We start from the raw sequence: 14,707 nt of genomic DNA on the forward strand, positions 1-14,707 counted from the left end.
TGAGCTGATACACGCCTGCAGTGAGCTCTCCCGCAGGTCCCCGTGGCTGAACAGCTGTAGAGAGGCTCAGGCTCATTCCGCATTGTGGGTCTGTTGACAGCTTTTACCCGTGGAACAGTCTGAAGAGTGGAGAGCCCTGTTTCTGAGACAGAGAAGTGTTTTCACACCTGAAGTGCAATCTCACACCTTGTGTTTCTCAGCAGATAAGTGCATAAAATAACACATCAAACCGGAATAGAAAAAAAAAAAGATCAACATACAAAGAAAACCGTGGGTTGTAATTTGCTTCCTACCTTACAAGGCTGTGAGAGGAAATTATAGAGATCTGGGTTTACGCTTTTGAAAAGTTTGACTGGTGGTTAGGTGGGGAAGTGAGCGGCAAATGCTCAGCTTTCTGCCTGCTCTGAACTGAGAGTGCATAATGATGCAACTCAGGCAAAGGCCTTAACATCTTTTTGGTTGCTTTTTTTTTTTTTTTCGTGAATAGTAGCATGCATCTAAGTCAGAGGCAAAAGTTGTAGTTAAAAATCCAAAAATGATCAATGAAGTGATTTGCATAATGTATATTTGTGGAGATAATTTTATTTTTAGTGATTTCATTCAGGAATTTTAGCCAAAGTAGATGGTGTTAGTGAAATTTAGATGCTTTCTTTTCCTTTTTGCAACTGAAAATAGGACATTAGTCACAACTTCATAGTATAGGGGTCTTAAAATGGGAGGTTTTGCTTGAGTTCCTTGTTTGAAAACATGAGATTGAAAGAAAACAAAAAGGTCTAACTTTGTATCTAGTAATGAATATTCATTATAAAATATCTGTTGAACGTCTGGTTCCCAGTAAGGTACTAGACAAGGCATGGGGGTTCTGTACCAAGCAAGGCAGCCCCTCTCTTTTCGTCTGTGAGACTGGCAGTTTGCAGACAAGGAACCAGGCAGTGATGATGAGTACCGTGGTAGGGTCCAACTAGATGCTGGTGGAGATGGGAGTCAGCAAGAATTCAGGATAAAGTGTTGTGCAGATTGAACTTTGTAGGTAGAAGTTAGTGGAAGGTGGATGGCCCCTGGGATATCCGGGCATTGGAAGAGTATGCAGGTGTGTGGGGGCGAAGCTTGCTCGCTGGAGTTCCAGCATGAGATGGTCCAGAGAATGCGTGGAGAGCAAGAAGAGAAAATACACCTCAGCCCAGACATAAAACAATAATTTGGCTGTGGAAGAAGACCCCACCCACGGAGAAAAGAATGCATATTCATTTTGCTACGTTAATCAAGACTCTGTCTGAATGCCCACAACTCCCATTGCACCTATGCGCATGCACTTCCATGCATGCGATTTACAAATTGAGATTCTAATGCACCCCATACGTTTGCCAGACTGTGAATTATACGAAACAATAGACATGTAAGGCAATAATTCTTTTCCATAAAAGCGTTTGCAAGATGTGGTGGTCCAGCAGTGAAGACCAGACCTGAAGAATACCATTGCAAGGAGAAATTTGAAGTCCGTGTCAAGATCACAACTAAGCCAGTGCCGAGCAAAGCACTGATGTGTTCTCATCCTTCTCTTGTTTGTTTTTGCTGCAGATACATACGGAAAGCTCTTCCTCCTCAACTGTGTGGGCCAGGAGATGTCCCGCTGCAAGACGTCCATTCGGCGTGGCCAGCCCAATCCTGTCTATAAAGAGACCTTTGTCTTCCAAGTGGCCCTCTTCCAGCTCTCTGATGTCACCTTGATGGTTTCCATTTATAGCAGGCGCACGATGAAGCGCAAAGAGATGGTTGGCTGGATTGCCCTGGGCCAGAACAGCAGTGGGGAGGAGGAGCAGGAGCACTGGGAGGAAATGAAGGAAAGCAAAGGCCAGCAGATTTGCAGGTGGCACACCTTGCTGGAATCCTAGGTCTACCAAACAGGCATCTGAGTGCTATATCAGCCTTGGGTATCTGACACCAAGTCAGAGCACTGGGAGTTGAGGGGAGGGGGGGGGGGGCTTTTAAATGGAGAATTTGACTAATCTTAGGTCGTTCCGTGGTTTCGGACAGTATCGAAGGTTTGATTTGAGCTTAAGTGTTGTAATGAAAGGGAAGCTCCACACAGAGCCAAGTGCACAGCACGGGAAATGGGACTCTAGTGGAGAGCACTGGCGATGCCGTAATTTGGGCTGATGGACAATTGTGTTTTTGTTTACACGGTTGATGCAGCTTCTCCTCTTTTCTTTTGCTCGGAGAACAGCCTGATATTTCAAAGGAGCTGTAAACATTTCTGTTTTCCATCACTGAGGTGTGGGAATCAGACTCTGCTCAGTGAAATGAATCAGATGCCCAGGATTACAGAAGGCTGTAAGCAAGCCACAATCCTCTGCCACACCTACTCCTTTTATGAAAAAAAAAAAAAAAAAAAAAAAGCCCTTTATTTAAAAGGTTATTGTTGTAAACCTGTGGTGTAAAATAAATTTGTATTCATGAGATGTCTCTTTTATCTCAATTAGATATCACGGTTTCTACGAGAATTGGGTTAGACAAATCACCTTGACGCTGTACAAGAGTTAGAGACTGACTGTTAGCTGACTATCTCTTTTTGAATATTTAAGATTTCAAAAATCAAAGTTGTTTTTTTTTGGGGGGGGGAGGTGGCTTTCTTACCAAATCAGTACCTAAAGAACAAGAAGATAATTTAAGTTTTGGCTTTCTCGATATTTCTGAATCTGCCATTTATTTGGATTTGCCTTTTCTATGGCTAATTATATGAACTCACACATGCATTTTTGTACGTACTTCTGAATGCCAGCCACATTCATCTTTATGCTGTGTACCTTGCCAGGGGGGCCTAGGAAGATGCATACAGTGTTTCTTCATACATACTGATTTGATTGATGTGTGGGAATGAGCACGTGCACTCCTCTGAGTGAAAAGAATACTGTCATTTGGTATGGAATTACACTGAATTCTTGGAGCGTTTATACCCAGCACCGTGTGCAACGATATGCATTAGTGAGTCCTTGTCTTCGGGGCGTGTGCTGTTTATTCCCAAACGCTGACCTTGTATGGTTCTGGGCGCGGGGTTTTTCTTCTGAGTGGCTCTTCCATGTTTATGCAGTGTGCTTGTGTGTCCCTTCTTCCTAGATCTAAGCTCTTAATTTTGATGACTCCCACCAGGAAGTGACAAAGAAGGAGGAGTGCGCGCATAACCCTGTGCTCACTGTTGCGGGTCCTCTGAGCACGTGCCAAACACTTACTTTTAGATCTTTATGTTTTCTTGTTGACTTCTGTCCTGTCTTCTGGGAGAGCGATAGCTAGTGACAGATACATACATACAGTCAAAGCCACATAACTTCCCCCACAGCTCTACATTTTGACAGATTGTAAGCGTGGGCTGCTACACTTGGGAGCAGATTTATCCCTTGCACTTTGTAATGGTTATCCTGACAAGACCAGACAAGGTAACAAGATACTCTACTATGATCACAGGGATCAGATTTTTTTTTTTTTTCTTCAAGAAACAATTTTATACAGAAAGGGTAAGAATTTGCAGAATGAATGGGGATCTTGATTTCTCTTCGGGTCCTTTGGGTTTTCCCCGGCCTTCCTCGGGAAGACCTCAAAGTGCTTTCTCAGCACCGTGTCCATTAGCCGCCGTGCGGTCTTTTTTGCAGTGTGACTGTGTCATGGGGGAAGAACTGAGTGCAATTGATGAGAGCGGCGAAGAATTGCCTTTTCACATCCCTCCCTCTCTGTACGCCTTGTGTTTCAAGGGAAGCAGGGCAGCCTCGTTAGGCTTCCCTTTAGGCCGCTGGCATAATAGCAGCATTCATTTTAAAAATTTACATTTGAAAAAAAATCTGTATATATTGTACAGACAGCCCTGGGTTTTCCTCACCCATGTTTGCCTGCTCTACATGCTGCCTGTATCCACGGCCTTGTGGTACCCAGTAACCACCTATGCTTTCTGTCCTCCTCACCCGGTTTTAGGGGTGTCTGTTGGCATAGTGAGCTGAAAATAATAAAGATGCCTGAAAAGCATCCCTCCCTTTTTTAATTTTTTGTTGTTGTTGTTGCTGCTGCTACTCACCCTATAACACACGTGCATGCTGATTATACACAGCATCCCCCCTCGGCGGATGGTACAGACATCAGATTCTAAAGACAAGATGCATTGAAATGTGAGGCTGAACATTTGTTTTTTTCACCCTCAGTTTGAAATTCTGCTTTAGGAAGATCTTTGGATTTTGTGCACTTAGACTCTCTTATTTTCTTGGCAAAGTCTAGACCCAAATGCATTTAACATGCTTTTTTTTTTTTTTTTTTCACTTGAGCGTTTACAGCTACATTTGCTTCTCAAAAGAGTTATGAAAGATAATTAGTTGGCTCCGTGGCGGGAAGGCTGCTTCTGCCTGTTTTAGGCAGCTGATGATTAATATCTTGTGTGGAGCTTGATACGGAAGCAATGCTGAGTTTTGTGGCGTGATGTATCTTTCCTGAAGAGTGTGCTTGTAAACTAACATCGTTGAGAGTACAAGATGCACTGGGCTTGTGGAAATGTGTTTCATCGTGGGCCTTCTTTCAGGACTGAATCGAGAAGGGGTAGTCTCACCAGTGGTGCTGATGGTGGCCGTTGTACTCTGCTCTCCTCTGACTATTGTTGGGTTTTCTTTTCCTCTTTTTAAATAGACTTTTCACTAGACGCACACACACACACACACACACACACACACACACACATACACACCTGCTGTTTGTTCCCTTCCTTCACTGGGAGATGAGAGCTGCACAGTTGTTTTGGATCCTGTTTTTATTGATCACGTAACTATTGGGCAGAGGGAGTCCTGCTTTCCCTAACGAAAGAACTTAGGATGCCCAGGAATGTTCCATTCTCAGCATTCCACCAGCAAGAGGCCCCAGAAATGATACATACCCTGTCTGTGTAGAGCATGACATTGCGTCCGGTTAAACTTCTTAGGCCATGGCATGCTTTGATGGCAATTCAGGCATTGATGCAAATATTAACATTCTCCACAGTGCAAGGTGCCAGAAGCACATCTTTCCCCTTTTTATCATGTACATTCACAGCGTTAGTTAAACAAGTTATTGCCTCTTGTTTATTGTGGTTTATATTGAGGCTGTACTAGAAGGCATTATCTGTGAATCTAAATTATTTTCAAGTAAAGCGATATTTAAGTTTCATAGGAAATTCATTGATCTCTTAATTTTCCGCGTGGGCACCAAGCTTTGTATCCTCCCAAACCCAGCAGTCCTTTTCGTGCAGAGGACTTAGCATAAAAAGGTGTGGAAGAAGTCATTTGTAAGTGACATGAAACTGCATGGAAACAACTTGGGGACAGGATCTCTCTGCAGCCCCCTGGACAATACAGTGTAGCCCAGGCTTTCCTTAAACTTGTGATCCTCCTGCTTCAGGCTCCAAAGTGTTGTGATTACAGCATCTGTAAACTACGTTGCCTGGCTTGGAGGAATATTCTTTGCTGAGAAGTGAATAGACCACAAAGCACACGTAGCACTTCTTCCCCCTTAATCTTTACTGGAACTGTGATGAAAGGCCATTCCCTTCTGAATTCCGAGTCAGGTGCAAATGATAGATGATCTTGAAATGACAAAAGAACTTTTATTTTTGGGAAAAAAAAAAACCAAATAATTTATTTAGATACAACTATAAAAAAGACAGTGTGTAAGAACTAAGGAAATCCGTATGCTGGCATGTGTGGCACATGGGTATATATTCAAGAAGAATCAATAAATAGGCTGAGAAAGGCATTTACAGTTAACCAGAACTCAACAATCCGTGGGATTCTGGGCTATATACTTAAAGGTGTGTAACAAAGCTGACACGAAGCAGTGAAGTGGACACAGGCTGTGCGGTCATGGTCAGGTTCAGATGGAACTCTGCTATGTGGCCTTAGGAAAATGGCTTCCCCATGCCACAGTGTCCCTAAATGGAAAGCAGAATCTATGTGAACCTCCTAAGAGAGTTCAGCGAAGTCAGATTTGTAATGTGACCAAAATAGAAGCTGGCACAAAGCTAATAGTATTTCCTCCTTCTACTCATGCTTGAGAAAGAAGTGTTTCAGGTTCACTACTTTTTCTAAGAATGTGGTTATAACACGAGGCAGGAATTCTAAGCATTTTTTTCAGGAACTTAAAAAAAAAAAAAACCTTCACAAATCTGGCCTAGATTTGCCCAGAAAGTAGATCTTGTCAGGAGATGAGTATGATTAAGTGAATAAATTATATCATAATAGATATCAAGTAGCCAAATCCCTGTCTTTTATTCTCTGCTTTGGAGGTAATGCAAAACCTGAGTAATTTATGTTTACATCTTGGTCAGCTGCACACAGGCCCTTTGTCAACCCACTTTGCTGTTCATTCAGAGACAGGGCCACTTACTGATACCCTTCAAAAAACTTGTGGAGTTAGGCTATGTATTTGAACTTGATCTAAAAAAAAAAAAAAAACAAGCAGTGTATTACTGCAGTGACACCCTTTAAAAATAGATGTAACCTTAAAACTCACATTATATCTTTATGGTGAGGAACTTTATGGGACCACGTAGGATTCATTGTTCCACTGGAAGTTCTATTCAGAATCAGTTACTTGTTGGCATTCCCATGAGATCACAATGAAAGAAATCCCATAATCCCACAGAACCTTCTTTCAGTCTAAGAGGTCCTGGTTGCGGCAATCATAAGCATGTCTAGTTGCTTTCAGGTGATTCAAGCTACAAGTGATGGAGATACCCTAAGAGTTGGGAGAAGCCTTTGTTGGACTTTAATCCACAGAAGTCAAGAACACGTGACTCAAGTACCTCAAGTGTTACTGGGTACCATGGGCCAATCATCTTCTGCATGGTGGTAGTGGTTGGTTGGAGATAGGATCTCTTGTGACTTTGAACCCACTATAGAGTTGAGGATGACCTTGAACTTCTGATCCACCTGCTTCCATCTCCTCAGGGCTGGGATTATAGGTGTGTGCCATCATACCTGTTTTCTGAGGTGCTTTGGTCAGGGCTTTGTGGATTCCAGGAAACACACTAACAACTGAGCTCCATCCCTGGGCCCTGGTTGTATTGTAAACTATGACTGGCTCTGGGAAGGGATGCTGCAAGGCTGTTCTTTCACCCATGGCCAAGGTGTTAACCTGCTACATTGAATCCCAGGCTCCCAATTCAGGGACAACATAGAGACAACTGGGAATGAGTCATTTAGCTCCGTGCTTTCCAATGGGGATAACAAGTAGGGATGGTACAGCTGTTGGATGGGAGGTAAGAAGACGAGGAAGTGACTTACGGTCACAGTGACCCAGAAGGTAGAACCCTATATCTTCATGGGTGAGGAACTTTCCACTGGGAAAAAGGTAGGATTCCTTGTCCAACTGAATTGTTCTATTCAGTTACTTGTCTTTCCCATCAGATCACAATGAAAGAGAACCATAGTGGAGAGGACACTGTATTCTGATCTTTGCACATGGATAGGATCTATGCACAAGCCCATATGACGTGTCTTTTAACTTAAGACATCAGCAGAAGTATAGGTAGGTTGTTTTTCATTTGCGTCAATGTATTTGTTGAATTTCCTCTTGTGCAGTGCTGGGTTATTTGGTATGGCCCAGAGTTAAAAATGACGTCTTTCTGATGTCATTGGCTAACACGAAAATCACAGTACTTCCCAATATACAGTCGTTATTTTTAATTATTTGTGGTATAAAGTAGACTTTGTAATTGTGGGTTATTGGAAGGAAATGAGATACATTTTTGGCTGAATAACTTAGGAGAGAATGGCTGACAGTCCCTGAGTTGGTGGCCAGCCTTTAGTTGCCTGAATGGGGGAGTTGATTGCCAAGAAGATTCCAGATGCATGACTTAAAACAGAAAGTTGTGGTGGAAGTCTTAGTTCCAGAAGAATAAGAGGGTACCTAGGAAGCATGTCTCTAGAAGATCTCTTCTAAATTTAGAATCAACACTCCTGGCCCATGCTCTTCCCCTTTGTATTTTCTCCACATGGATTTTTCTCTACTGCTTCTGTCTTCTCTGGGGAGCTGCTGCTCAGTCAAGTCTTGCTTGGCTAACAATAGGGTGCCTGTAGGCTTTGGCTGCTTCTCCTCTCCTAAGGTGCATCAACTGTCGACGATTTTCATTCCCCTTGGGTCAGATTGCTGTATCCTAGACACAGAGGTGATAATCACCTATATTTACAGCCCACATGGAACCTGTGCACAGCTTGAGGTTTTACAGCACAAACACAGGCGGCAGCCATGGAGGTCTGTGGATGTTCTCAGAATCACAAGGCTGAGCCCTGTGAATGGCTCTCCAGTGTTCACTAATGCTGCCACAAGTGTCTCAAGAGAGCTTTCCCTTTTTACTGCTGTATGACAAAATCACGAATCGACTTTGAGGTTCATGAGAACGCAGATTTCCCCACGGTGTCACCAGATTTATGTATAATTTTTTTGTTGACAAGTTTTTTCCCCATAAAATATAACTTGATTTTTAAAAATTGTTTGAATATATTCAAAACATATTCACTCAAAAAAATGAAAAAAGTCACTGATGCTTAGAATGTTCTAGAATTTGGGCTGGGACTCGACACAGGCTGGTAATGTTCAACAGCATTTTTGCTCCCAAATAACCTCTTCTTTCATGCTTGATTCTGACAAGGACTGCAGGCAAGCAAAAATTGACTTTTATGATCTTGTAATTTGGGACTTAATAAATTTCTACGATGGTTTCCTCCCACCACCCCCTGTGAAGGGGAGAGATTTGGAAGTTATCACTCTGTGTCTAGTTAAGGGATAAATATCCTTGGCAGTTTATGCTTCTCTTCAAAATAAATGGGTGTTTTATATCTATAGAGGGAGGAATGCAGTGTTCCACTCCTGCAAAGAAATGAGTTACAGCACGAGGTGGTGGTTAGACGGTTATTTGAACCTCTGTGGCTGAATATTGAATTCCCTTTATAAGTCACTGGGATGGTGGGTCTGGGCAGGCAGGTGTGACACAGTTCTTACAGGCTCTGCATATCAGAAATGGCTGCTCCTTCCTGTCTGTGTGGACTGGAGACTACCTATAGGACACATGGGTGAGGATGCGGACAAAAGACCCTAACACCTGTTTTTGTTTTTAAATGAAATGTTATCATGAGCTCATATGAGGCAAGGTAGGACAGATGTAGGTAAAGAGATACCACATACTTTCTCTCATTTTGAAGCCTAGACTCTATATGGCTAGACAAGACCATTTTTCTATCTGTGGCACAGAAGAAGGGACAAAGAGGGAAGCCAGCAGGAGTGGGGAGAGGAGGAGGTAAAGGGCACGGGGTGCTATGCTCAAAGTGCATGCAGCCTACTTAAACGTTTGTCTTTATGAAACTAACCACTACAGAGAATGAATAACTCCAACCCAGTCCAGCCCTCCACCCCAAATCCTGCATTTTGGGCATCCTTGTAAAATGTGTAAGATCAATGTTGGGTTTTTATTTTTACGTGGAAGATGGGCTAACAACTGTTTTCTAGTGTTCATTTTTGAAGTTGGTCTAAACGCAATTTGGTTTTATGGTCTAGGAATCAGCTCTTAAAGCTGGAGTGTTTGACTATTGAGCTATATCTCCAGTCCTGGATATCATTCCTGATACTTTAAATTTTATAATTAAAAAAAAAAACAGGTTGGTTTTCTTTTTTCCAGTGGTGGAGTTATTTATCATTCTTAACATCACAAGAGCTCAAGTGTCCACTAAGCACATCTCAAGCTACCTAATTCAGAATCTTTGGTGACCTAAACAACTTACTGAAGAATGTTTAGGTATGGCTCAATCCATGGCCCATAATAAGAATACAGATATATCATCTGATAATGACCTTGGTGGTTGAGAAAAGGCACCAGAAAGTTACCTAAGTTATCCTTCCTGCCCCTGGCCAGGGAACCTTCCACATGCAGCTGACCTGGGCTCAACATTTTTTATTTTTATTTTTTACAATTTATTCATTATATAACCTAATTGAAGCACCCTCCTTCAACTCCTTCCAGTCCTACCCTCCATCCCTCCCTCCCCTTTTCTTTCCCCTAGTCCACTGAGTATGGGAATTCTCCTCCCCTCCTATCTGCCTCTTGCTTATCAAGTCTCATCATGACTGCCTGGATCCTCCTCCTTTATGGCTTGGCAAGACTGCATCATCAGCGGCAAGGGATCAAAGAGTAGGGAATTGAGTTCTTGACAGACACAGCCCCAGCCCTCTTACTAGGGTAACCACATGGAGACTGAGCTGCCAATCTGCTACATCCGAGCAGGGGATCTAGGTCCTCTCCATGCATGGTTCTTGGTTGGTGTATCAGTCTCTGCTGGACCACACTGGGCTGGGTTTTTTGTTTGTTTTTGTTTTTGTTTTGTTTTTAGCTTTATTGGTCTCCTTGTGGGACTCCTGTCCCCTCCCTTCTTCCATAAGGCTCCCTGTACTCTGCCCAAAGTTTGGCTGTGGGTCTCAGCATCTGCTTCAATCCCCTGTTGGGTGGAGCCTTACAGATGACTGTCTATAGTAGGCTCCCATCCTGTTCCTTCTCTTCCGCCACTTTTGGGCTCAGCTTCTTGGTGGTATTTTTTCTGTCTTTGTCTCCAGTTTTCAGCTCCTGTCACTCACTAGCTTTGTGAATTTTCAACATGCTTCCTCTTTAAACTCTGAAGAATGTTTTCAGGATAAGAAAGATAATGCCACGCAAGCGGTTCTGAATAAAGCTCTGAATTATAGAGGTACACTTCTTTCATAAGAGGGGTGGTCAGGTTCCTTACAGTGAGCACATGGGCCAAGCTCTCTAATTTTGCTACACTTCTCTGTACTCCCACAGAAATCGTGACTCATGCCCAATTCTTATACCTTGTAAAGCAACATTTTGTTGTTACCAACTAATGCAGCCACACCTTTTGAGTTTTAGTATTAGAAAATATGAAATACAAATTTCTCAGAATTTCAAGATAGTTTTATTACAGGTTTTACTTTAAGTTTATGAGCAGGAAGAGAAACTGTATAAACTCTATTGTGGAAAAAATTTACGTTTGTCAGGATGACATTTGACCTGTCTTTGCACCTTAAACACTGATAGGTTTGTGATAGTTTTCATAAAAATAATGAACTTCCTTTTTTCAGAATAATTTTAGGTTCGCAACAAAACCCTGAATCCCCACCTGCCTGCTCACACAGGCTTTTGACTATCCGCATTGGATCCGGCACAATCAGTCAGCCTATGCCAGCACATCCTTTATAGGAAGCGGGTAGTTCACGTCAGGGCTTTTCCTGTGTTATATGTTCTGCGGGGTCTGAAGCACATGAACTGTGTGCCTTTGTTATCATAGTAGCCTGTGGGTTATTTTCAGTGCCCCCAAATCCCTCTGTGTTCTGATTCCCAGATCCTCTCTCCCCACTAAGTCCCGGCAACCACTGATCTTTGTACCATCTCCAGAGTTTTGTCTTCCAGAATGTCACATAGTTGGAATCAATCACTGTGCAGACTTCTCAGATTGTCTTCTTTTACTTGCAATCTGCATTTACATTTTTGTGTCTTTTCATGCCTTGATAGCTCATTTCTTTTTTTTTTTTTTTTAAGCGTTGTTGAATACTATTCTGCTGTCTGGATACAGCAGTGTATGACCCGTTTACTCCTGCTTCTATTGCTTCTATTTCCATTTGCTATGCAACATTGAATGTGAATGTTGACAGGAAAACCCGATTGATTTTTTTTCCTGTGACCCATCCAATAGAAAGTAGCCATTTCCAACTTGGACTCAGTTTCACGTAGGTGATACAGGTCTTGTTTGGAGAGAGGGGTGGGAAAGGTTGCCTCATATTTTGTGTTAGGTAATCTGAGCCGTTCTTCCTCTGCATGGAGCAGAGTTCTGAAGGCTTTGTGCATTGGATCCCAAATTTAGTTACCCCCGTTGTGTTCTGTTGAGCAATGTTTTGGATGGTTTGCCTCTATTAAAAAGTGCTACTGGATCTGGATAGGAAGCTGGCTCTCTTCTCAGTCTACACGGCTGAGAGAAGCCTTGTGATCCTGTGCGTTGCCTTTGTCAACAGGGTACATTATTAATAGTGGCTTGTAAGCACCTGGAACCTCGGCACTTCGAGGGGAAGAGTCATCCACTGCAACCAGGACGGGTGACCTGGTTTTGTCACCTGGTGACCGGTGACAAGCAGATAGATGTTGGAATGATGGTCCTAATGATCACATGGGGTGATTGTCACTGAGGAGAAGGTCTGCCCCGTGAGCCATATCCGAGGCTGATATCATACAGCCTTGCCCTAGGCTTCGCTGCCAGCCACTTGTGGACCCCGGGCCCTACAGCAGAGATGAAATTATAATTGAGCAGTGAGGGCTGAATGCAAATTAACAAGGCCTGCATTCTGGGGTACCCTGCCTTTCTTTTATGATCTCCAACAACGATGGCAAACTTCAAGTCCCCCCCGCCCCCCAAGCTGCATCTGTCAGCTGGGATTGTTAAGTCTATTTTACCTGTTTGCACTAGGATGTAGGAAGATGATTCTTTCGTTTTCCATTAATAAAACAAGCCCTGTGAGCCCCTACTGTGGATGGAGGATGAGATCCTAGATGAAAAGCATTTTTTTTGCAGAATTTTTGAAGACATGCATGATTTTTTGGAGGCTTTAAGCTACTTTATTTTTATATTAAGGTCAGATCCACTTTCATTATGTTGCTGTATCAAAGTAATTGACACTTTTAGATCTCTGCCAGTAATTTTACTAAAAGTTACAAGTTGGAATGTTCTTTAGTGATTTTGCCTCTGAGAAAATAATGTGTTAGGTTCTGATTTAAAAGGTTTTGAAGTGTGTGTGTGTGTGTGTGTGTGTGTAGGCATGATCTGTGCATGTAACATGCCTGTAGAGGTCGGGTCAGAGGACAACTTTGTGAAGTCATTTCTCTCTTTCCACTTTTCCTTGCTTCCTGGGAATCAAACTCAGGTCATCCAGATTGCACACAGCCATTTTGACTCATGCCATCTTGCTGTCCCAAATTTGTTTGTTGAAACACTGACAAAAAATTACAACCACATCTTTATTTCAGGGGTTTTCCATCCTTCAGTTGAGTGCACACCTTCCTTATAACAGTTTGAGTACAGGGAAAGTACTAAGTTAACTGTTCCCTCCCCATCCTCCAAAATGGAATCTGAATACAGTTTGTGGAAAGAAATCCAGCCCATCCCACCGCACACTACAAAGGGTTCCTAAACCCACTTTATCACTTTCTCTTGAAGAACATGGATAACTACCTCCCACCCCCAACAGCCTCCCTCACACAAGCACTTCCTTTGTAAATAGACTTTCGTTATCTCTCAGAAAAAAAAGTAAAGATTAAAACTCATTTTTAAGGAATATCCAAGATTTCACAGCAATATTTTGTGTTCACAGAGCAAAGATAAATCTGAGTAGTCCTAATTTTTTTTTTAGTCTTCATATGGCATCTGAAACAGTTGTTCACATTCACACATCTATATTTCGCCATATGCGTACCGTGTGCAGTTCTGTTGTTTTAAAATATTTTATTGGTTTTTCTTTCATATCTTAACTTTTGATGGGTGTCCTTGAAGAGCATAAAAAATGTAAATGTGAATGATTCATTCATTCTGAGCACATGTAACTATTTTGGGAGACATCTTCAGGAGGTTTTACCCTACGGTGGAGCATGCTGTTCTCGGCAGGGAGAGCTTCCCGGGGCTGCTCTGCTCCTGGCTGGGTGCTACGAGATGCAGGGACGTGATAAGATCATTTCTTCCTGGTTCACGGTTACCGCCGGGCTACCATCTCTGTGAACTCCACTGCCCTTGCTCTTGGGTGGTTGGCAACAGTTTTAGACATTTCACTTACATTTTTAAGCCTCAAATTGGGTCTTTGCCTAGATTTCCAAGCGACTGGCAGAATTTTTGGTAAGTTTATTGTTCAAGGCCAGGCTGTCGTCAAGTCGCAGTTGCCCTGATCCTCTCTCAGGACTTCATAGGCATTTCTGAGCTGGCCTCTATTTATATGCCCCCCCTCTGAAGAGAGTTCACCCTCGGGTAATGCCTGTGTGGTCCACAGGCACCTGAAAGAGAGAATGAATCATCAGAGCATTTCATTTTGGAACTCTATGTTTCTCCTAGTATGGCATTATTGGCTTTGGGGTGCCCCATTAAAGCTTAGGTGAATACAATTCTGTCTGTCAGAAGAGTAGACAGCTACAGAATATAGCAGCCATCCCCATTTCTAAATTTACTTCTGTCAGTAACATAAAAACACACACACACACAATCACACATAGTAAAACAACACATTCACACAAACACACTTAAACATAAAAACACACCATGGAATGCACACACACACTCACCCTTACACACATGTAAACACATACATACACAGATATAAACACAGAAACACACATAATCATACACATTACTTTTTTCTAACTTTGTACTGATCCTGGTTTCATATCTATGATTTTGATCCACTGCTGATCCACTGTTATGTCCCATGTCTCTACCAGGCCATCAGAGAGGTATAGGCTGGAAACCACCTTTGAAAATCCATTAGAATATATAAAATTGTTTGCCTGTGATAAAGAATGAATTCATGGCTGGAAGAGTTACAGTTTTTCTTCTACAAATCATAGAAGATGCTCAGCCTCAGTGATGTGGAAAAGCGCATTTTATGCAGCCTGAAATCTATTTCTGTA

At 42.5% G+C, this 14,707-nt stretch overlaps 1 protein-coding gene across 7 annotated transcripts in view; it reads left to right on the forward strand.

Moving 5' to 3' along the window:
• Positions 1-14,428, forward strand: part of Syt16 (synaptotagmin 16) — a 248,944-nt gene extending 234,516 nt beyond the window's left edge. For all 7 annotated transcript variants that reach the window (XM_060387653.1, XM_021654508.2, XM_060387648.1 and 4 more), the window contains one exon: positions 1,579-14,428. In XM_060387653.1, the coding sequence (XP_060243636.1) occupies positions 1,579-1,892 (314 nt within the window). In that variant the 3' untranslated portion in view covers positions 1,893-14,428. The remainder of the gene's footprint in view (positions 1-1,578) is intronic.
• The last annotated feature ends 279 nt before the right edge of the window (positions 14,429-14,707 follow it).

The sequence above is a fragment of the Meriones unguiculatus genome, chromosome 7 (genome assembly GCF_030254825.1).
Source record: "Meriones unguiculatus strain TT.TT164.6M chromosome 7, Bangor_MerUng_6.1, whole genome shotgun sequence".
Taxonomy (NCBI): Eukaryota; Metazoa; Chordata; class Mammalia; order Rodentia; family Muridae; genus Meriones; species Meriones unguiculatus.